At 39.9% G+C, this 24989-nt stretch overlaps 1 protein-coding gene across 1 annotated transcript; it reads left to right on the top strand.

Annotated features, from left to right (window-relative positions):
• The first annotated feature begins 1382 nt into the window (after positions 1-1382).
• Positions 1383-24655, top strand: aacs (acetoacetyl-CoA synthetase). Its single transcript, XM_077601491.1, has 18 exons — positions 1383-1650; positions 2514-2617; positions 2983-3103; positions 4220-4333; positions 5298-5395; positions 6106-6220; positions 6293-6374; positions 7678-7831; positions 9997-10077; positions 10164-10288; positions 14492-14556; positions 16880-17002; positions 19893-20006; positions 21543-21668; positions 22536-22605; positions 23157-23215; positions 23296-23498; positions 24055-24655. Exons 1-18 carry the CDS (start codon positions 1521-1523, stop codon positions 24190-24192), a joined length of 2022 nt encoding a protein of 673 aa, XP_077457617.1. The 5' UTR covers positions 1383-1520; the 3' UTR covers positions 24193-24655.
• Positions 24656-24989: the final 334 nt, after the last annotated feature.

The raw sequence follows: 24989 nt of genomic DNA, 5'->3' as shown, positions 1-24989 counted from the left end.
GAGCTGGAAGGCTGGCAGTGATTGAATCATGTTTGTTTGGCTAGTTAATATGAATATTAATCCATGCTCCAAACAGAACAAGAAAAGGGTTTTTCCCAAAGGCTTTACTTTAAACTGGGCAACTGAAGGGTTTCTCTTTTATGTGTATTTTCATGTGTTTGACTAGGTTAGACTTTCGAGTAACCGTTTCACCCTACTTAAGCAAACTAGGTAGTCCTTGGGGTCCACAATGTTTCCGGTTTATTTGAAAAGTCTTTTTAGAACTTTACAGTGTTTGGCGTCGTCTTCGTGTACGTCATCACTGTGCGACAAAAGGACCTGTGGGCTGTGGGTAATTCCATTTTAAAGACGTATTTATTTACATATTTTCAACAATACACACACACTACAAAACAGACACCACAAAAAAGAACGTAGTACGCTCAAATGTTCTTTTTCATATACATATATGCAACTTTTCCGATCAAGTTCTTAAATGGACTTCCATGCAGGACCACAATGAGGCGGCATTGTGGTCCTGCGCCCTGATAGGGCACACCCCCTTTTGGCCACGCCCGCCCAGCTCTTCGATTGGCTGTCTCCGATGGTCCACGAGCGCGTGGGGCGCCCACCTGCCGCCCCTCGCTCCTCCCCGACCAACCCTCCTCCCCCCTGACATGAAGCCATCTGTCGGCTGATGTGGAACCAGAGCCTCGAGGGCCAATCACAGCCCGGCTAGCTTCTGACAGGCGGAATGTGAATTTCCCGAGAAGGGGATGAATGAAGTTTCATCTAATATAATGTGCGGCGTTCAAGACTGCAATGTCATTAAGGTTGGAAAGATGGTATATTTTTTATGATATGAAGTCTAGAACATGCAGGTTTCTGTACCAGCAAAACTAGCACCATAACACAACAAACACATTTGAGCCCTGCCATATTTGTTGTGTTTTGGTACTGTTGCAGAAACCAGTAAATGATAGATTCCTTACTAGGGCTGTTTACTTTAGTCATATTATCTTCCTAAATTTCCATATACTACTATAAAATAACCCTCACCCCAAAAATATTTTGCGCTTTTAAAGAAAACAGCTAATCAAACAACAGACACAACGTTTTAGAGTTACGTTGTATTTAAGGAGAATTAAGAGTGAAGTCATATAAAAGGATAAAATAAAAGGTTAAAATTAACAAAACTCCATTTCAGACATTTGAATTTAAAAGGAACAGCCTCCCATTGTATGCAGGATATGATTATTTGTAGTACATAGAACAAAATATGGCGAGAAACGAAAAAATAAACGGAAAATATTTAGCCGTGCAAATGGAAGACTGGATCGTTAATCAAAAACACAACTCGCTCTTGAACGCACCCTTTGCGGTGACGTCACCACTCGGGTCTAGTCTGATTATCTTCCAGGCGAACAGCGGAGTTAGTCAGTGACGGCGAGCCAACAAACCCACCAGCTGCTTGTTAGCTTAGCTTGTAGCATTCAGTCCAACTGACGGGATCCAGAGGCGTGACGTGCCTGGACGCCAACATGTACAAAGACAAAAGCGACACGATAATGGAGGCGGATAACAAGGTGCTTTGGTACCCGAACTCCAAGAAGGACACGCGAATGGACCAATTCAGGCGGCAGGTGAACCGGGAGCATGGGCTCAATCTGGGTTAGTATCGCTCGGTCACTCAACTCGCTCCCTCGGTCAATCCGTCTGGGTCGGGCGATCGGTGTCTTTAATTGGCTTTAATTTATCTTAGTGTCTTAGTTGAGCCTTCTTCACCATTGTGGGATTATTGGTTCGGACCAAGCAGGACAAGTGAACTCCTTGTTACTCCGCCAAGGCCAGCCAGTGTCAACACACACAAAAAACGGGTTTTTCCACCCTCGCTAAAAAATGAAACAAAGATTCCTTTAATAGGGTAAATAGGGCTTTATAACTTTAATTTATACCTCCCCAAAAAATAAATCGGTTCCTCGGTTAAATTGTAGTATTCGTCGTTTATTGTATTTACAGCTGCACTTCATGGAAGTGATGTGAAGAGTTTCATTTATTCCTTTTATGGACCGCTTATTCTCACAAGAGTCGCGGAGGGTGCAGCCAATCGTAGGGCAGCACCAGGCAGGGGTCAACAGCCAGCCAATCGCAGGGTACAACGAGACATAGGACAACCATTCATGTTAGGGCGGAATTTCGAGTTTTCAAATAGGCTACCCTGAATGTTTTGGGGACGTGGGAGGAAACCGGAGTACCCGGAGAAAAACCGCGCAAGCCCAGGTTGAACATGCAAAACTCCACACAGTAAGGACCGACCTGGAATCGAACCCACGACCCCTGGACTGTGAGGCTGTCGTGCTAACCACTTGGTCGGATGGGCATCCAAGTTTCATTTAATTATGCTTGTACAGAAAAATGATGCTAACCTAGTTAGCTTTGACAGTGAAAAGCTACAACGAAAATACCTTTTTAAATGGTGAATAACGCTGAGATTATTTGCCATTTCACCCCTGATATTTGTCTTTTAACGGCAGCCAATTATGGGGACTTGTACCAGTGGTCCGTGGATTGCTATGCCGACTTCTGGTCACAAGTTTGGAGCTTCTGCGACGTGGTCAGCTCCAAACCCTACTACCAGGTCAGTAAATAGAATGCAGCAATATGTATACAGTAATCCCTCAAATATCGCGGCTTCACGACATCACACTTTTTTCTGTGGACATTGTTTTTAATGACTTTTTTTGGTGTAAATTGATAAAAGTGTGAAAATCCAGACGCTTGGACAAATACATAAATGAGATTAAAGCTATTAAAGCTTCCCTCCCATTGCCCTTTGATGAAATATATTTATACAACCTAAATAAGTAAATAGTAATAGTGTGTGACATGAGATGCACATCTCCGTGTGTGTTTTGTGCGTACATCCGTGTTCTTTTGTACCTTGTGTCTATCTATATTTGCATGTTTTTTGGCCGATCATGTGTGTGCTTGTTTGCATTCCAGGTGGTGGACTTGTCCAAGTGTATTTCGGACGTTCCCGAGTGGTTTTCGGGGGCTCGCCTGAACTACGCTGAGAACTTGCTCAAACACGCCGAGCAGGATAAAGTTGCTCTTTATGCGGCGAGTGAGTAGACACTGCACACGTGGTGAAAAACATTTAAAATGGAGGTCCTAATATTGGAAATTTCCTTTATATATCATTTATAGACAAAGTTTTTGATTCTTAGTGACAGTAGGTATTTGATTTGTACTAGTATTCTTTAGGATTTGTAGTGCGGTGCATATTTGAAGTAAAATTAAACATCTTGTGGTATCTTGATGCCTAGCAACATTTATTATTATTATTTTTTACAAGAAACATGTTTTTTTATTTAAAATTTCCGATCAAATAAGGACATCCGTATATGGCTGAATAAAATTGTTAATTTTCTAAGTCTTAATTTGATCAGATGATGGATTAAAAAGAACATCAACATTATACTACAGTATTGAATAATTTTAAGATTAATACAAATCTACAAAAGTAATGAAATCAAAAAGTATTCCCAGTCACAAATAGCAAAAAAAAACCACACTCAAAAATGTTTCTTGGCTTCAAGATTCATGTAAATTGTAGCATACATATTTTTTTTAAATTTTAACGTCATTTTCAATTTAAACACTTTCATATGAACCAAATTTTTACACACTACCTTACTGTTAATTTTCAATCATTGTTTTATTTTTAGTTGATCTCATGGTCCTGTGATTTGATCTTTTCTACCAGGAGAGCTTTTAGGCGGACACGATCAATGCTTGTCCCCTTTATTACATTACTCGGCTGGCCAATGAATAGGCCTGAGTGTGTACATTAGTGTGTCTGTGTGTATTTGTGTTAGCTAGCACGAGTGTCCTCTTCTGTGGAGCCCTAATATAATTATGCTTCCATCCATTGGCTTTGATTACTCGCCGCCGATAATGCGCCTTTCCATAGGTTTGTCCGTACTGCCACAGTCATAAAACTAATGACTTTTATGATTTTCTGACATGCACTTGCATCAAACATGCAAAATAGTCAACTGAACAAAATATATATATTTTATGTATCGGCATATGTGCTTATTTGAACTAAATCATCTTGAACACAAAGCATTCATTTATTTTCGGAAGTGCTTATCCTCACAAGGGTCGCGGGGGGTGCTGGAGCCCAATACAAACTCCATCCAGTGAGGATTGACCAAAAAACATGTTTTTTTTTCAGCCGAGGCGAATGAGGAGATTGTGAAAGTCACTTTTCGGGAGCTGAGGCGCGACGTGGCGTTGTTCGCCGCGGCCATGAGGAAGATGGGTGTCCAGACGGGTGACAGAGTTGTGGGTGAGTTTTCTAGAATGCTAATGCTAACACACACAAAAAATGCACAAAGAAAGACACAATGCATTTTGTCGACGTCGACATCCTAAAACTGTAAAGGTGATTCAAACTGATTGTAACGAAAAGTATTTTTGGGTAGCGAAAATGAAGCTAGCAGGTTAAATTAAATTAGCCCTCGGCTACAGTCTTATATATTTACAAACGGAATTATACAATTAGTGAAAATGAAGTACAAAGGAGCAAAAAGCAGAAAAGTTAGAGTTGACTTTTCTGCAGGTTGTTTACAATAAATGTCCATGATTCTTTTAATATATGGTGAGTTAAATTAAAAGATTACTTTTGTATTTAACATAATTTATTATGTTGTGCTTTTTTAAAATGGCAGTACCAGATCACATGAACATTTTTATTATTGTAATCTAAGCGTTAAGAATTCATGTTATTAAAAAAAATATATAAATACACAAATATTTTGAATAGTAGATTATGTATTTCAGTGCATACCCTAACTCTATCTTCAAATTTAACCTTCAAACGCTATTCTATAACACTATGACAGGTCTTTTAAAAAAAAAAAAAATCCATATTTTGAAAAAATATCTTGATAAACTGTTAGCATGTAGGGAGAGAAAAGCTCCCCATTAAGTCCGCGATGTCCTCGTCCGTCCTATTATTGAAGAGACTTGCACTTACCTGATGAGCTAAAACGCCGGCGCCGTCACATGGGGCCACTAATGCTATTAATCGTGTCAGTAAATCATTTATGTCTACACACCCGGATGGCAGCATTTTCATCGGGCGTTGCTCACATCGTCGTAACACTCCGGAAGCGTCTTTTAAAATAGGTCACCATTACAACAAGTGCTCTTAAACTCACCAAGATAAATGTTATCAGATAAGCAGCTTCTGTCGGGTTGATTTGACCGTGCAATTATGCATGTGTGTGTTTGTGTGTTTGTGTGTGTAGGCTACCTGCCCAACGGAATCCATGCAGTGGAAGCCATGTTAGCAGCGGCAAGCATTGGCGCCATTTGGAGCTCCACGTCCGTTGATTTTGGAGTTAATGTACGTTTTTTTTTACGTGTAGAAATATGATCAATATGTGCATATATGTAAGTCGCTCGAGCCAAAAAAACGCACAGTGAAAGGGGAAAAACATTTTCCTCAGTATAAACCACAAGCCCAACCAAATTATATAAAAAACGTGACCTATAGTCCGGAGAATACGGTACTCTAAACAAGTACAGTAATCCCTCGAATATCGCGGTTAATGTAGACCAGACATGGCCACGATAAAAAAAACGCGAAGTAGGATCACCCCCAGTATAACTAACACAATACATATTTTCATGCCTATACAGAAATACAAGTACAATATCAGTGTATATTTATTAAATATTACAGCATGTCAAAAGACTGTAATGTATTAATATCTAAATATAATGTATATATTTAAAAATTGAATTACTAAAACGGGGGCGTGGCTTCCGTTTGTGAGTTTCAGTGTGGCTTTTCACATTTATATGAACTTTTTTTCCAGAAAAAATATGCCATGTAGTGAATCCGTGAAAGTTGAAGCTGCGATATTCAAGGGATTACTGTAAAACCACACAATCTGGATTTAGACATGTATAAGTTTATATAGCAGAGAAAATGAGTCATCTCACTTGAGTGCCAGTTTTCAAATCAAATGTCTCGTTTGAAAGCCTAACCTTGGCATTAAACCCTCTTTGACTATTTTCCACCTCTTATGTGTCTTTGTTGTGTGCCTTCAGGGTGTTCTGGACCGGTTCTCGCAAATCCAGCCCAAATTGCTCCTGTCCGTTGCCGCCGTGGTGTACAACGGCAAAACTCACGACCACGTGGAGAAGCTCACCTGTGTGGTCAAAGGTGTGTTAACGCAGCAACACCGCGTTGAAGCCCTTTTTAGTCATGTTCTTCATCGCGTGCGTCTCTCCGTAGGTCTTCCCGATCTCCAGAAGGTGGTGGTGATCCCTTACGCTCGCAAAAAACAAGACGTTGACCTCTCCAAGATCCCCAACAGGTACCCTTCCCCACAGGTGCACTGGTCCAATGTCAATTTTAGCACACTCGCTCATTTCCTTTCGCGCAAATACACCGTTTGCCATTATATCTCCACCACCTTATTAAGCGATAAAATAACGTACAACAATGGCACATATTTACGCACATAGGGCACACTTAAAAGTCTGAAAATGTCTGCCCAATTAGTATGCACTAAATTCAAGATTCTATTGATGTCACTGTATGACGCTGACAGCTTGACTGTCTGGGTACATTGCTTGCTGACGCACTATATATTTATATAGTGAAAAGGGCGGGTCCTTTAATCATGCATAATGCATGACAATATTAGCAGTCGACAATAACGTTTTTGTCTGCTCCCAGTGACCAATACGATCCGGTTTAGAGCCAAAATGGGTAAAGCCAGATCGGTTTTACAAAAAACACCTTATTTTCACGACTATATGGTGCATCGTATTTTTAGCCGCAGTGTCAGTAACGAGTGCTATTTCTGTATTTGACACACACAAAGGACGCACCGTTTTTATAGACGCAGCCAGGCATGGCAAAACATACACCAGCTTAAACATATGGACACGCTAAAACACGTTTTTAAAAAGGCAACGGAAGCAAAACTGAGTTGGGTTGTATTTTATTTAGCCATTCTACAATATACTCACGTCATCATCACCCACAAATCCATCAAAGTCCTCATTTTCGGTGTCCGAATTGAACAATTATCCAAATGAGTCATCGAAAACGCTGAGTTTTATACGTTCGTCCAGGCGGCCACAATCCATTCGCAAATAGTAGCTAGCTAGTAGCTAGCGTAACGTTTCCAACGCTGCTTTCCATGCTTCGTAAAGCTGTGTTGATGTCGATGTATACAGGCCACAATCCATTGGGTGTATTGACAAAAGAACTACATATCCCAGCAGTCACTGCGCAGTGCTTTATCTACAGGGAAAATAGTAGAGTCGAGCGGGGGCTGCTTGCCGTAGTTTTGCGAGCTGTAGAGGATGGTGTACCTTATCCACTGATTTATTTTATTTTATCGTGATAACAATTTTAGTATTGGTCCATATATAAAGCGCACTGGATTATAAGGCGCCCTGTCTATTTTGGAGAAAATGTAAGACTTTTCTGTGCGCCTTATAGTCGTGAAAATGCCATACTTAAAATAATCCCGTACAAAAGTTGTTCTACGGCATACCCAGTTTGAAATGATAAAAAAAAAAGGAAAAAATATGGGAAAAACATATGCAATCAATTTGAACCGTTGAGGCCGGCAAAGAAGCTTGACTGTCTCTTGTTCCATTTAGCGTGTTCATCGACGATTTCCTGGCGTCCGGTCGCGGTGACGGCGATCAACTTCCTCAGCTGGAGTTCGAGCAGCTGCCATTTAACCACCCGCTCCTCATCATGTACTCTTCGGGAACCACGGGAGCACCCAAGTGTATGGTCCACTCAGCAGGGGTAATTGCACACATTCTCACTAAATGCCTTACAAAATCTCCACTCATCATACGTACGGCCCCTGGGGGTCCTCCCCCTGCCCTTTTTTTCTCCACACGGGCATTGTAAAACAAAAATGTGTGTCCGAACTATTGCACTTTGCTCAATTTCTTATCCACAGTCTTATCGGTTCTTTGGTCCCCTGCCGTCAATGGCAGCCAATCAGTTAACGAATAACCTTAAAATGGTTCATTATCCAACATTAAGCAGCCATTGCGTTTTATACAATTAAATGTTGTGGGCATATGCCTGTCTCTTCCTGATCTAACAGCAGATGGCAGCAGAGTTCCATCAGCAAGAATATCAAATTTCAACGCGCGAAGGACTTGCAAAGCCATACAAATAAATTCATTTTATAACATTTAGGCCTACTTTAAAAGAAAATCAAGTTTGAAAGGCTCACCTTTGCCAAAAAGTCAATCAAATGGGGTTAGACATCTATCCCCGTCAATGGCTGCCACTGATTTAAAACTGAAATTACATTTTAAAAACCTTTAAAAACAGTGATTTGTGACAGAGATTTGTCATAAACTTCCTTTGCTTTGATTTTCTCAGAACACACACACACACACGCAAACATACACACCCACCCACCCACAGACGCCCTTAACAGCCTTCCCTCTCACGCGCTCCATCAATTTCTGTCCGTCGCACTCCCGACGACTCAACGCGCCCCGTAATTGGACCGTAACGCTATCGTGAAAACATTTTGCCAATTACGCCGCTGCGCTTACGTTTTCCCGGCCCGTGTCCCGGCGGTAATAACTGTCAGGATAAAAAGACGACGCCCGACACGGGGGAGGAGGAGGAGGACGCCTATGAAACACGTAGGGGGTGCGCGGGGGGATGCGGCCACGTCGACGCCCAATGGTGACGGTGAAGGAAAAAGTTGCTCTCTACAATTTTGGATTTTTCTGTTAATGATAAAAAGCGGCGAGAAAAGTGCCAAATGAGTGTGCTGACAAACGTGCGTGAAGAAAAAGGCAAGGAGCGGCAAATCAATGAATTTAGGAAAGCCTTGTTTGAATCACTATTAGTTCTGAAAATCCCGACTAATTCCAAATTCAACCCGTTCTACTTCTTAACCTTCCTCATTTTAAAGATAATTCTGTTTTGAAACAATTTAAAGCTCTAACTTTGTTTTAAACCTCTACTTTTAAAAGCTATGCATAATTAGAATCCCTTGCAATTATTTGAAGTTCAATTAAGCCCCTCCCATTAAAAAAAAAATCATTTTTTTTCTCCATGGGCCACATTCAAATAAATCAAGTTTTTAAAATATATGTTTAAGTATTAACTCTTTGGTTGACATTGACGGTAATAGTTGTACAATACATTTGGACCGGGAGGCGGTCCCTTACTCAAATTGGATTGGACGTCTTATCTCAGCATAATCCTATGGATATTGTAAAATAAATCATAATTTTTAACACATAAAAACGTTTAATTAGAAGTTAACTATCAACTACATGTGATTAATTGTGGTTAATAATTTCAATGGTTGACAGTACTGATATATATATATATATATATATATATATATATATATATATATATATATATATATATATATATATATATATATATATATATATATATATATATATATATATTTACACTACTGTAAGAAATTTTCCAGTGACCCCGCCCCTCAAAAAAAAACCAATTCAATAAAATCCCTAAAACTAACATATATTTTAATCAGTTTTTTTAATGTATTGATGTCAAACAAAATTTTCCACATTGTTTGGAAATAATCTAGTTTTAATCCTGTGTTAAAGATGAGAAATGCAACACAATGTAGGCTGAATTTAAGATTCTTTTGTGGGCTATATGTAATGATGCTTTCAATATTTGCTGTGGGCCAATAAAAATGGGCGGTGGACCGCCCGTCGGCCGTTGTTTACACACCCCTCCTCGACTTTTTAGACTACGACTGAGCATAAATGAAAAGGGAAGACCAACTTCAAACCCTTTAAAACCTTACTTTGACAGCTTAATGCAAGTTGGAAACCCCAATTATTTCTTGTCATTTAAAACCCTTAACAGTGGTTCTGAATTCTAATTTAATTTGTGTATGTGTGTGTGTAGGTTAGAATTCTAATTTGATTTCTGTGTGTGTTTAGGGGACCCTCATCCAACACCTCAAAGAACACATTCTCCACGGCAACATGAGCAGCAGCGATGTCATCATTTACTACACCACCGTAGGTTGCCACGACGACCACGCGGCACCGTCTCACTGTGTTGTTTTGACTTTTCTTAACCGAACGTCCGGTCGTGGCGCTTTCAGACGGGCTGGATGATGTGGAACTGGCTGGTGTCTTCTCTGGCCGTCGGCGCTTCGGTGGTCCTGTACGACGGATCGCCCCTCATGCCGACCCCCGATGTCCTGTGGAACCTGACCGAAACGCTGGGGTGAGCGACACCACTGATTTAGTCAATATTGGCCCGACCATAAGACGTTTTTTATTTCATCGAAATAAGACTGAAAAATTGTCTTCGTCTGACATTCGAGGTCTAGAAAGAGTAAAGCAAGGGTGTCAGACTCGGGTTGGTTCGCGGGCCGTGTTAACGTCAACTCGATTTCATGTGGGCCGGACCATTTTAGATATAATATGTAGATTTTTTTAATAGATGGATTAAAAGAACTGGATTAAAAGCCTTGAATATTCAGTTTTTTATAGCTCTAAAACAATGTATATTATAGCTTTTTTTCTATATTTTTAGATTTTACAAAATGATTTTTGAACTCAAAACAGAAAAAAATGGATTAAAAAATTACAATTATCTATTTAAAAGGGGGAAAATCAGGACATTTAATATACATCTATACTCTTCATTTTAATTTGATCCTAAAACAGAAAGTCGCCACTCAGCATTTACTTTCCCGGGCCACACAAAATGATGCGGCGGGCCAGATTTGGCCCTCCGAGCCGCCACTTTGACACATGTGGAGTAAAGCATTCACTTTAAAGATATCTGGCGCCATTTAGTCATTCACAACACTAGAGGATCTTTAAAGCGAATGCTGAACACTTTGATCGTTAATGCAGTTATTGCAATTTTGTTGTTTTATTGAGGTAGATTGGTTCATTTTCTAATGACAAACCAATCAATTAAATAAATCAAAAGCCTTTATTGTCATTATATACAGCTTCGTATAACGAAATTGGTAGTGCTACTCCACAACGTGCGTTTTCCCTGTAAAAACATAAATGAGTAATATAAAGATATAAAAAATCACGTCCGGGCAAGATAAAATCTGAGATATTGCACATTGTTATTGCACAGAAGGGATTGTGTGTCTTGCTAATTCATGAACAAATATTGCATTTTTGTTTACATATTTAAACGTTCCATTTTGATAGATGTTTTTTGCATGAAGCAAAGTAACTTGATTTTTCCCTCGAATATAATGTTATAATCACTTTTTTCAGATAATTTATTAAGATTATTTTCTGTATAAAAATGGAATTTGGTCTTTTTTCAAACTTGAGTCTTGAAAAAGGGGGTCGTCCTATATTTGGGCCAATACGGTAAATACAGTCCTCTATTCTGTTACAAAGTACGTGCACTTTTTCCCTAACTCGAGCTGCGTGACCGCGCTTGGCGGAGTTGTTTAACAACGAAACGAGGCGTGACCGGGACGCGTTCACTGAAGCGTCTGGGGTAGATAGACGAAGAGAAAACAAAAAATTGGCCCAATCGGGAGCCATCGACTTTGGCGGAAAGCAAACAAAACCGGAAAAAAAGCCAAAGATTACGCCGCTCGCTCTTGCGTAATGTCTCCTCCATCGCTATGGTAACCGCTAATGTCGACCCCGTAAAAAAGAGAGACGTGTCCATCCCTCAGGGGAAGCAAACAAGAGTGTGGACACAGCGTGATGGGATTGACTCCGTGGGTTCACATCAATCCATTTTCATCCGAGCCGTTGATGGGGTCAAAGGGCGCGGGTCGCCCACAATTACATCACAAAGTGAAATACCGTAAAAGTCAACGCAATCTGTTCGGGCGTGCTGGATTAACCGTCCATTTTTTTTTCCCAGTCGTGTTCATCCTGGGGAAAATTGCTACGTTTGGTCCGAGCGACTCCTTTAAATTGCCTCCGTCGATCCTGGCGGAATTATTTTCAACGTTCAGCCGCTAAAAGACGGTTTTACTCGGCGACGTGAAATTGGGTGGGTTTGTCTAAAAAAAAGTCCCCCCAAAAAGCCGTTTCATGGAAAATGTTGAACTTGGAATCATGAAAAAGTTTCTTGAAAAATGCACAGAATCCCGTTGTTTTTCGTGTGTGACAAAATCCCGCCCTGATTGCGCTACTGTAAATTCCAAAGATTCTCTCTAAGAGATTGCCATCCACGCGCGTTCAGAAAGAAACTTCCAGTCACCGTAAATGTCAATTATGGGATGTAATAAGGCGAGCGGAGCAGTGGAAATCCAAATCAAAAGGCGAGAGGACTCACTATGAGTTTAAGACTCTGACAGATTTAGCCCCAATTAAAGGCTCCAACCTCTCTTGGCAGGACGAGGCTTGAAAAAAATGTTCTTGTCAGTCTCTCCCAGAGGGCTTCACCCGACCCTGATTGCAGAACTGCGATGTGGGAAATGTGTCTGCACCGTAATTGGTTAAAAAAAAAACTTTCTTCCTCTTTAAAAGCTCCTGTCCGTCTCGGTGTCATGGCGGCATGGGGTCATTTTTTAGTTGTTTTTTTGCCCAAAAAGTACACACCGCCTCCTTAAATTTCCGTGATTGCCTAAATCCAAGGGTGTCAGACTCAGGTTGGTTCGTGGGTCGCATTAACGTCAACTCCATTTCACGTGGCCCGGACCATTTTTAGATATATTATTGAGATTTTTTTAAATAAATTGATTAAAAGAACTGGATTAAATGCCCTAAATAGTCTGTTTTTATAGATCCAAAGCAATTGTTTATTTGAGCTTTTTCTTCTTAGTATTGGAAAATGTCTTTTAATCATGTTTTTTATTACAAATGGAAACAAAATATTTTTTTAAGTGGAAAACGGAAAATATTTATATTTATTTTTAGATTTTACAAAATACTTTTTGAACTAAAAACACAAAAGAAAACAATTGGATTGAAAATATTGCAATGATTGATTTTAAAAAGGGGAAAATCAGGAAATGTAATGTACATCTATCATCATTTGAATTTGATCCTAAAATAGAAAGTTGGCACTCATGATTGACTTTCCTGGGCCACACAAAATGATGCGGCGGGCCAGATTTGGCCCCCGGGCCGCCACTTTGACACCTGTGCCTTAATCAATTAACGCGACGGCCACTTTCTTCGAACAGGTCGCTCACTATCTTCACACCAGATCCAATAAATCCAGAACGGCAAATTTCCGGTGCGATGCGAAAGGAGCATATTAGTTAGCATTTTTTTTCTCCTCCATTTAAAACGTAACACGTTTCCTATCAACGTCAAAAAGACGGTAAGGTTCTTTTGCTGACGGCAACGTGCCATTTGCGGCGTATGGCTTTTAATCGGCGCGATTTTGCTGACCGCAGCACGCGTGTTAGTCGGGACTTGGGAGCTGAAGTGACATCGTGGAGATGGCGTTTCTCTGGGGACGGTTGGGGGCGCAAAAAGTTCAGAGAAAATAGTATTTTTGACCAGGCTTGTCAGTTTTTGAAGCGTAGGAATGTGTTGAGAGACTGATATATTGTATTTGTAAATGGATTTGAGCATTTTTAGATTGTTTCTAGAGGTTTTTTTAAAAGCAAACTCCTTCCCAAGGAAAGAAAATCCGCACCAAATGCCCGTTTTGCGTAGCTACTTGAAATTTTCTTAGCATTTCAATCATAACAATTCACTATTTTCTCGCATAATTCAATTCAATTCAATTTATTTGGCAAGATAGGCCGTATTTGTTGCTAAAAAAGATGACTGAATCGAGGGTACGGCTTATATGCGCATAAATTAGACTTGACATGCACGAAACTACAAGGTGAAAAAGACGAAACCCCTAAATCAAGACAATGCGGTCATTTATTTGAAAATAGAGAAAAGATAAACAGATAAAATGCTTAACAAAATGTATTTTGACGTCTATGAATGAACGGGCGCCTCTGAGCATGATAAAGGTGACAACTTTCCACCCTGAACTTTTAAAAGCATTAAAAGAATAATCTAGCATGATTGTGCTGTTTGAAGCTTAAGATAAGCCTTCTGGAAATGGATACAAATCTTAAGCGATATAAAGAAAGACTTGAGATTCTTTTTTTTCGGTCTGAAATGTCGCGATCAAAGTGAAAAGACTTTGAATGAACGAAATATCAGCAAATTTAATGTTCGCTTTTACCAGCTCATTTGCTCATTTGATAGATTACGCCAAGTTCACCTTTTTGTGATTCAGAAGCCCGATAGCACCGAGCTAAGGTGGAAAAAATCATATTTTCTTCATCTACGTGCCATGTTTCGAGGTTTATCTTAAACTAACTTTTGAGAATTTCTGCAATTGATGATTCTTCGACTTGCCAACCATTGAAAGTGTGAATGCTCACATTGAACGCTCATTTTTTGGTACTAATGATGGCTTGAGATGACCTAGCTTACTGAAAATGAATATTTTCCGTCTCCTCTGCTTATTCAGCATCAGCATCTTCGGCACCGGAGCAAAATGGCTGTCGGTGTTGCAGGAGAGAAACCTCAAACCAGGTAAGAAACAAACATACACACACACAAACTCGGAAAGAACTCCGCAGTAGGAAAGCTTGCTACCCCTCGCCGTGCCTCCAGGTGTCCAGTCCAAATGTCAGCCCAAGGAAAGGGCCCCTCCGCTGGGGCAGCTTGGGAAGAAACTTCCCTAACTCCCAACCCATGTGAAGCCTCCTAAAATGGGGGCGGGTCTAATGGCGTTCTACTTGTCAATGTCTAAAGTATTTTTTGCGAGATATAACGTCAGCATCTTTGTGCATTAAATATATTGCCGTATTTTCCGAACTCTAAGACGCACCTTAAATGAAGGGCCCATCTTAAAATTGATTTCATATATATATTATAAGACGCGGTAGTAGTAGTAGTAGTGGTAGTAGTAATAGTGGTGGTGGTGGTAGTGGTAGTAGTAGTGGTAGTAGTAATAGTGGTGGTAGTGGTAGTAGTAATAGTGGTGGTAGTGGTAGTAGTAATAGTGGTGGTAGTGGTAGTAATAGTGGTGGTAGTAATAGTGGTGGTAGTGGTAGTAGTAGTAGTGGTAGTGGTGGTAGTAGTGGTAGTGGTGGTAGTAGGGGTAGTGGTGGTAGTAGTGGTAGTGGTAGTAGTAGTTGTGTTGTACATCAACTAGATGGAGCTGTACTAAAGGGAATTTTCACTCCTTCATTCATTTTCTGATCCGCTTTAACCTCGCTAGGGTCACGGGGGGGTGCTGGAGCCAATCCCAGCTGACTTCGGGCCAGAGACGGTGGCCAGCCAATCGCAGGGCACAAAGAGACAACCATTCACGCTTACACTCATACCCAGGGCCAATTTAGAGTGTCCAATCAGCCTACCACGCATGTTTTTGGAATGTGGGAGGAAACCGGAGTACCCAGAGAAAATCCACGCAGGCCAGGGCCAGAACATGCAAACTCCACACAGGTGGATCGACATAGATTTGAACCCAGGACCTCATTTCATACAATGATAAAAATGAATCCATATATAAGGCGAATCGGATTTTAAGGCATATTTTCAATAAGCTGACGTCTTTTAGTTGCGCTTTATAGTATGGAAAATACGGTAGTGTATTTAATTGTTGTATTATTATAAACAAAACAAAAAAAAAACACTTGGCACAGCTACTATCTGATTTTCTTCTCATTCATACGCCCCTTCTGATTGGCCGCACGCTATGCTATGCTAACGTCTATGCAAAATATCCCGACACGCTATGTACGATTTCCCACACACCCAAAACGGAAAATCTCCAATAACTCTTTTAATCAACCGCAACTCCAAACACCCGCGTTAACAGGCAACGGCGAATCGTGACAACCCCGGCAATTTACGTCGCCAATTTGTTCCCAGTTTTATTTTTATTTTTTTCACCTGGCCAAAACAAGGGCAACGTGACGGCCGGCGCGCCGGGTTTTGCGAGGGGAATCGGGTCGTAAGATTAGCGGGGCGGCTAATAAGCACCGACACCGCTCGGATTACGAGCGTGGGCCCGTTTTTGCCGTCTCCGGAGAGCCGCAACACTAAAAGCAATTAGCCGGCGCTCCCGGCGACTGGTACGAATAAGCGTAACGGGCCCTTTTATGCCCGTGATTTAGTGGCAAGCGCGGCAAACTGTTGCGCTCGCCGGTTAAACGGCCGAAAGGACATTAGCAGTCGGCTTCGGTCGTCATCATCATCCTTATCGCGTCCATCTGCTCTCGTTGTTCCGGCGCAAATTTACTGGCGGCGTTCTCCGCGGACGACTGTCAACTGTCGTGTCTGTGGTGGAGTTTGACTCGTTGTGTTTTTGGGAGTCTGGCGGCCGATCGTTTGTCGAAATATGAGTTGTCTGTTTATTTTTGCTTTGACTTTTGAGATGCTAGTGTGATGAAACCAAAAACGTACGCGTTGTCAAAACGGCATTTTCATGGGATCATTTTGCCATTTTTTTCTGTAATTTATACGTTGTGCGATAAACGATGTTATCGTTCAAACCTTTTCACGAAAATGAAAGAATACCAAGGCTTGGAAATCCTTTCATTTGTTAAACTGAGGATCCGAATTGTGTTTAAAAAAATATTTCGCTATTAAATTGTTGGATTTTTTTTCTGTACTGGCTCATTGGCCGGCTGTAAATGTAGAAAACTGTATTTTTTCCAGTAGTATAACTAAAAGTATACATTGGAAAATATTTATATTATTTTGTTTCCATTTGCATTGACAGTAATAGTCATTAAATCTCTTATTGGGTCATAACTGCCATTGACGGGGAGAGATGTGTAATCCAATTTGACTTGGAATTTTCCCCTTTTTTAATATAATTTTTGTTGAATTGTTTTTTCTCAAGCTGAAAGCCACAACCTCCAGTCCCTGCACACGATCCTGTCCACCGGCTCTCCTCTCAAGCCCCAAAGCTACGACTACGTGTACCGCTGCATCAAAAGCGACGTGTTGCTGGGCTCCATATCTGGTGATTATTAATTCTCCTTATGAGTAGAGATTTCACAAAGAGGCTTGTCACCCATAATACAGTAATCCCTCACCATTTCGCGGTTCAACTCTCACGGTCTCCCGACACAGCAGATCTTTCTGGGGAATTTTTAAAAAAATCTTTACATTTAAAAAATAATAATGTTTAATTTTTTTTGTAAGTTCATAAAAAATGAAAATCCACACTGAAACTCGCATGCGGAAGCAACTCCCCTGTCTTCCGCTATTTTTTAATTTTTTAAACATTTTTTAAAGTTCGTAAAAATATGAAAATCCACCCTGAAACTCATAATCAGAAGCTACTCTTGCTACTAGGACTCAGCACTGAAGAAAAATGAATATATATATTTTTTTAATAGGGGTGACCCTACTTGGCGGTTTTTCGATTATCGCGGCCATGTCTGGTCCACATTAACCGCGATATTCGAGGGATTACTGTATATGAAAGAAATGTAAAGAAGTACACATTTTACCACACAAGCCTTTCAGCTCATTGTTGTGTTGACAGGGTGGGAGAATACTATCCGTCTCGCCGCGTAGCTCTGAAACGTTTAACATTTACTGACTGACACTTCACGCACACACACATTTGCACACATTCAATGGAGAAAGCATGAAAAGACGGACTGTAAAAAGGCCTTTACACATCCATAAATAGATTTTCCCTACGACCAAAAGTATATTATATTCACAGTCATCTTGACAATCAATTTGACACTTGGATTTTTCCCCCCAAAAATTACCCGAGGTTGACAGGTATGTAATATATATATATAAATATATCTAAAAAGAATTGCCATTTTAGATAGAAGTGGCCACTTTTTACGGTCGCAACTTTGAATTTTTCTAGTTTATTGATCAGAAATCAAAACTTATTCCCTCTTTAAATGTTCATTTTCATCCATTTCAATAGCGGGCCGCACCCCGTTTGCTTTTTTCTCCCGTCGTCAAGGGCAACGGCAGGCTTCAACGCCATTGGCTGTGGGCCCACCTAAACTTGACCTCCCCGGGCCGTGACCGCACGTGTGCGTATGTCAGGATTTATCCTAGCATATGCGGCCAACCGGTGGTCACCGTGCCATATGCGACGGGACCCCTTTGCCCATTTCACTCTGCCAACACAAACCTCTCACTTCATCCGTTTGTGTGTGCGTGTGCGTAAGAGAGGGAGAAAAAAAATGACTTGAGCGGGTGATGCGAGACTCCCGTGGCTTATCAATGGGGGATTTTAACACTTAAGCGGCTGGCTTCCCTCATCCCAATTTGAAATGGTCTGACTGGCCATATGTCCAAGCTTCAAGTCCCTCTGCTTATTTTGTTCTATGTCGTATCTAGAAGAGGTTTTACACACACTAAAAATCTGGCTTTTCATCCTCAAATTCATTCATGATTGTTAAAATACTGAAAATTGCCTAATCCGCTATAAAGCTTTTGTAATATTTGGGGTGCGTTCAGGGATCAGGCAAAACAAACTCAAGGGTACGGCTTATATGCGCAAAAGTCCGGCGACCAAAAGTCCGGCGACCAAAAGTCCGGCGACCAAAAGTCCGGCGACCAAAAGTCCGGCGACCAAAAGTCCGGCGACCAAAAGTCCGGCGACCAAAAGTCCGGCGACCAAAAGTCCGGCGACCAAAAGTCCGGCGACCAAAAGTCCGGCGACCAAAAGTCCGGCGACCAAAAGTCCGGCGACCAAAAGTCCGGCGACCAAAAGTCCGGCGACCAAAAGTCCGGCGACCAAAAGTCCGGCGACCAAAAGTCCGGCGACCAAAAGTCCGGCGACCAAAAGTCCGGCGACCAAAAGTCCGGCGACCAAAAGTCCGGCGACCAAAAGTCCGGCGACCAAAAGTCCGGCGACCAAAAGTCCGGCGACCAAAAGTCCGGCGACCAAAAGTCCGGCGACCAAAAGACGGCGACCAAAAGACCGGCGACCAAACGACCGCACACGGCGGCTTATATGCGAGAAAATACGGTATATATATTTTTTCGGAGGATTTCAAAAGTTTTCTTACACCAATGACAATTAACGCTATCTAAATCTTATTTGTTGTTGAGATAAGTACAATGTGCGCATGGGATTGGCCGACGTGTACTTTCACCTGTGTACGAAAGCAACAGTGCCCAAAAATACCCTTTGGGTGCCCGCCCATATAAGTCAGCTCAATAATGAAATAATTGCGCATCTTCCCACTCGTGAGCTGGCGCGTTTAATCAGAAGTTTCCCCCGGTCGGTCCCCACGGGATCTCATTAAAGCTCGCTACCAGATCCCAATATCATAAAAGTGAGGCCCAGGGATTGATGAGAAGAAGAAAAAGAGATAGAAGGGCAGAGAGCAGCAAACAAGATGGATGACGCCGGCTGCCACGCATGCCAGGTAGATGTCGAACAATGGCAAGAAAGGAGATGAATGCCAGGCGTCGGCAACACTGCATTATTGCAAAGTACAAAAAGGTAAATGGGGGGAAAAAAGAAGAAAAAAAAGAAAATCAGCCCCGAAGGCAGTTTCACTCAGCAGCGGGAAATTAGTTGGGAATGACTTCCGTCGGTAGACCACAAAAAAATCAAGAAGCCACAGCCGAAAAGAACCAGTACGTTCCCATCTTGGCTGAAGTTGGCCATTTTCCAAGATGTCTTGCAAAGCTTTTAAAACCCTCAACATTTTTTTTTGCTTAGTCACGCAAAAAATGGCAGTCAGGTCCGTAATGAGGAAAATTCACCCCCAGGAAATTCATGGGAAATCTGCAATTGGACTTTTTTTTTCAATCAAACGCATTGAGGAGAGTTTTGAAAAGCTAGATTCACTTTAACATTACATTTGTGACCATAGTTTGAGTTAATTAATTAATCATTTCCTTTTTTTGTGTTTACGTAGGAGGCACAGACATCGTGTCATGTTTCATGGGTCAGAATCCAACAGTTCCAGTGTACCGGGGGGAGATCCAGACCAGAAATCTGGGCATGGCGGTGGAAGCGTGGAACTTTGAAGGTACTGCAAAGCAAAGGACGTAAGGTGGCAAATGCGGGGTTGGTTCGTCAACTCGATTTCATGTGGGCTGGACCATTTTTAGATCTAATATTTCGATATTTAAAAAAATAATTTGGGTTAAAAGAAATGGAACAAAAACCCTATATCATATGTGTCAAAGTGGCGGCCCGGGGGCCAAATCTGGCCCGCCGCATCATTTTGTGCGGCCCGAGAAAGTAAATCATGAGTGCCAACTTTCTGTTTTAGGATCAAATTCAAATGAAGAGTATAGATGTATATTATATTTCCTGGTTTTCCCCTTTTTAAATCAATAATTGCAATTTTTTATCCATTTTTTTGTGTTTTTAGGTCAAAAAGGATTTTGTAAAATCTAAAAATAAATATTTAAAAATATTTTCGGTTTTCCACTTTAATATTGAATAGAATTAAAAGAAAATTTGTTTCCATTTGAAATGAAAAACAAATGATTATTAGATGTTTTCCCTTACTAAGAAAAAAATTCTAATAAACAGTTTTATATCTATAAAAAACTGAATATTTAGGGCTTTTGATCCAGTTCTTATAATCCAATTTAAAAATTAAAAATAAAAAAAAATCTAAATATTATATCTAAAATGGTCCGGCCCACATAAAATCGAGTTGACGTTAATGCGGCCCGCGAACCAACCCGAGTTTGACATCCTTGCCCTCTATAGTCAGTTTTTTTAATAGATCTAAAACAATATTTATTAGATTTTTTTTCTTTGCAAGCGAAAATGTCTTTTAATCATTTGTTTTTCATTTCAAAAGGAAACAAAATATTTTTTTAATTATCTTCAATATTAAAGTGGAAAATTTTGTGTTTAGAACATGACATCGCGTTTCAAAATGAATCGTCTCCTTCGTTAAAATGGCGAGCCCAAAAAAACTTTCCAAATTTTTTCCCCATCCATAAAAAAAGTCTTTTTTTGTATTTTTTTTTTTTCTAGTTTTCATAAAAAAACGCGTATTTAGTAGTTTGGTAAAAACTGGCATAGCAATCTACAGAACATTGCTAGTATTTGACAGTGAAGTGGGAGAATCTTAGTGATTTATTTTGGAGCAATACGGACGTAATATCCAAAATATAAACATTAAGCATTAACAGCTTCGAATGATTGGCCAGTGGTCGTTTTTGGGGCGGAGTTTGGCAAAGGTTAATGGTTCAGAAACCCAGCAAAGTTAGCCCACCTTGGGCAAAGAGCTCCCGTAACAGTGCAAACATGCTCTCCTTTTAATCCAAGAGTAATTAGGTGGAACATTCTCATGGTTAAAAAAAAAACCCAAAACAGAAGCCATTTTTTTAATAGAGTTTCTACTTAGCTTTTAAGTCTTTCCTACTTTTTCTTCCTCATTGATTGCTGTCCCCCTGCTGACCGCTGGATCATTTAAAGAGGCTTTTTGTCAGGAAAGAGCTCGCTAAAGCACTTTAACACCGCCTTGAGGGAGAGCAAAGTGTGGAATATAAACCGCCAAGTGTCTTTGTGGATGTGTAAATGTGCACGTTTGTGTATGCAGGTAAGCCCGTTTGGGGAGAAAGTGGCGAGCTGGTGTGTTTGAAAGCCATCCCGTGCCAGCCCACGCATTTCTGGAACGATGACAATGGCAGCAAGTACCACAAAGCTTACTTCTCTACATTCCCAGGTCAGTAGGACGCTCTTATTGGCAGACTTTAGAGTGAAATTCTCGCTTTCCATTTTTGGAAAGTCCTTAAAGAGACAGACGCACGTCCCGAATCCAAGTCGGACCTGAACGTGTCATTTTCTGACGATCGGAATCGGTTAAAAAAAAACAAAAAAAGGATCGTGTTTTCTTTTTTTTTTTTTTTGAGTATTAATTTATTGGCTGCCATTGAGTTACTTTGTTTGGACTGGGAAAACCGGCAGGGATTATTTGATCGCTGATTGTATTTTGAGAACAGTGCAAATATTCAAAGAAAACGCAAATGTTCCATATAAAAAAAATTAACACTGATATTGGGTTAGAAAAGGATAAACATTTTGAATATTTAGATCGCTATTGAAAAAACATTAAGGAACTGAGACAAATCAAAGTAGGGACAAAATTTAAACATAGTCGACAAATATAGCTAATATAATTGCATTTGATAGTAAGCTATCAGGCAAAAAACATGTATTCCTATTATATACACAATGACATTGCCTGTGTGTTTATTTATTTATATATATATATATATATATATATATATATATATATATATATATTTTTTTTTTTTTTTTTTTTTTTTGTTTTTTTGGTTTTTGGTTTTTTCTTTTTAATTTTTTTTTTTGTTTAGTGGCCAAATTAGTCAACATTTCATTTTTTCCTAAATCTGAATTTATGAGCCATTTATGCGAGGTTGGATTATTTAAAAATTGCAATGACTGATTTCAGCACAAAATTCCAGAATGTGAAAGAAAGCATTTTTCCAAAAATGTGATTTGGCTCATTTACTGTATGACGTGTCCTTGTTTTTATTTGCTGTATTTTTTTTTTTTTTTTTTTTGCTAGGTGTCTGGGCCCACGGCGACTACTGCAAAATCAATCCCAAGACGGGCGGGGTCGTCATGCTCGGTAGGAGGTCGGTAAACTCTGTCGCCATCCCACTGTTAATTATGCTTGTCAAGATCATAAAAAGTAACTTGCTGACATTAAATTGAAGGAAACTTTGGGGGGAAATGTAGTATTTAGAAACAGGCAAGAAAAAAATGACTGCAAATGATATTGTGTTGCACATTAATATTGGAAAATACGAGTAGAATTTTTTTTTTTTTAATTCACATTTAAGATAAGATGTAGTCGTAAAGAAGGATGAAATATTTAAATAATAGATGAAAAAGCAAGTAGTACAATTTGGGAAATAAAGCAAAAAGTAGTAAACAATTGAATATAGATGAAAAAAAATGTGCATGATTAGAATGCCAAAATGCTTCCCAAATGATATTTGAATCAAAATGGACAAAATAATACAAATATGGATAAATGAATAATCAGACAAGACAGAAAAAGTGACATGCATTTAAATCCTGTAACTTTATTGACATGTACAATGAATGCTGGTTTTCCTTGACATTATTTTTGTCAGTTATTTGTTTAGTTTGTGATTTTGGTTTGTTGTCTTTTGCCATGCAGCGACGGAACGTTGAACCCAAACGGTGTCCGCTTCGGCAGTTCGGAGATCTACAACATTGGTGAGCACCAAAATTCAACTCTGAACAAATGAAATTCATATTTAAAAATAATAAATGACAAATTGTCGTGTTTATGGCAGTGGAGGCCTTTGAAGAAGTGTCGGACAGCCTCTGCGTCCCTCAGTACAACTCGGACGGCGAGGAGAGGGTGATCCTCTTCCTCAAGATGGCGCCCGGGAAGGCCTTCGGCACCGAGCTGGCGACCCGTCTCAAGGCGGCCATTCGGAAAGCGCTGTCCGCCCGCCACGTGCCCGCCCTCTTCTTGGAGACGGCAGACATTCCGGTAAGTCATATTATTATTATTATTATTATTTTTTTAATGTTCCGATTATATTAAAATGAGCCATTGGAACGTTGCCCACACTTCAAACACAAGATTTTATTTTTGGCCCAAAAAAAGTGAATTTTCGATTTAAATATAATCGAATTGAACAAAAACGAGGTCAAAATTATCCACCAACTTGACAACAACTTGACGTTACATTTCCTGATTTTCCCGTTTTTAAAATCAATCACTGCCATTTTTTCATCCATTTTTTTCTTTTGTGTTTTTAGTTCAAAAAGCATTTGGTAAAATCTAAAAATAAATATACAAATATTTTCTGTTTTCCACTTATAAAAAACATGATTAAAAGACAAAAGCTCAAATAAACATTGTTTTAGATCTATAAAAATGGACTATTTAGGGCTTTTGATCCAGTTATTTTAATCCAATTTAGAAAAATCTAAAAAAAAATCTAGATATTAGATCTAAAATGGTCCGGCCCACGTCCATTTTGACCCATTTGACCCCATTTTCCATCCAAATGATGACCAAACCCGCCACACTTCCTGTCTAGTACACGCTGAGCGGAAAGAAGGTGGAAGTGGCGGTCAAGCAAGTTCTGGCGGGCCGCGAAGTATCCCAGCGGGGGGCTTTCTCCAACCCCGATTCTCTGGATCTCTACAAGAACATTCCGGAATTGCAGAATTTCTGAGCCAAAACAGGACACATTTTCAATCATTAAAACAGCGAACGGTTACTAACAAAGATGGCAACTCTTTGCGTTAGCATTAGCATTCGCACTTTGGTTTTGAAATCCGCCGCCAAATTCTCAGGCCAAACGGACAAAAGTTATGGGACACCGTTGTTCCGTTCTTCATTGGATCGGAAAAACAAAAGTTTTGGGACATTTTTCAGAATATCGTAATAGACCAGAAAGACAAATTATTGAGAAAAAAAACATTTTTAGACAAAAGTATTGGGATATCTTGCATTCCTGCAGGAATAGTGTAAACAAACAATACATGTTTAACTTTGTAATCTATTTTTCTTAAGATTGATAAAAAATAGGACATTTTTCTGGCGGGGAAAAAGCCCAAAAGTGCCATTGTGGGACAACTAATGTCAAAAATACAATCTGGAATAATCTGTGATATAAATACTTCAATATCCAATATTTTGCATTGTGTACAGAAAGGTTTTAACTTTTTTTTTCCTTTTTCCTACCGATCAGATAAATGAAAGGGAATGTAACTTTAGTAATTTGGTTCCATGAACCACGAACGAACTCAGCTAACATGAACATAATTATACGTCTGTAAATATTTGTCAAATTTTTTGAAATAGGATTCTAAACGGACAAATTCATTTCATTCCATGGAGTCATTTTTGTGCAAATGTCTGACATTTGTTGTACTTTTATGTTGAATATTTGTAATAACGCTGGGGGGGAAGAATTTTCTTGACATGTCTTGTAAATGTTGTCCTTCCTTCTGCATGTTGGAAAAGTGG

Source organism: Stigmatopora argus, chromosome 5 (assembly GCF_051989625.1).
Source record: "Stigmatopora argus isolate UIUO_Sarg chromosome 5, RoL_Sarg_1.0, whole genome shotgun sequence".
Classification (NCBI taxonomy): domain Eukaryota; kingdom Metazoa; phylum Chordata; class Actinopteri; order Syngnathiformes; family Syngnathidae; genus Stigmatopora; species Stigmatopora argus.
Note: the sequence above shows the minus strand (reverse complement) of the source record. Positions and strands in the feature narration are given on the sequence as shown.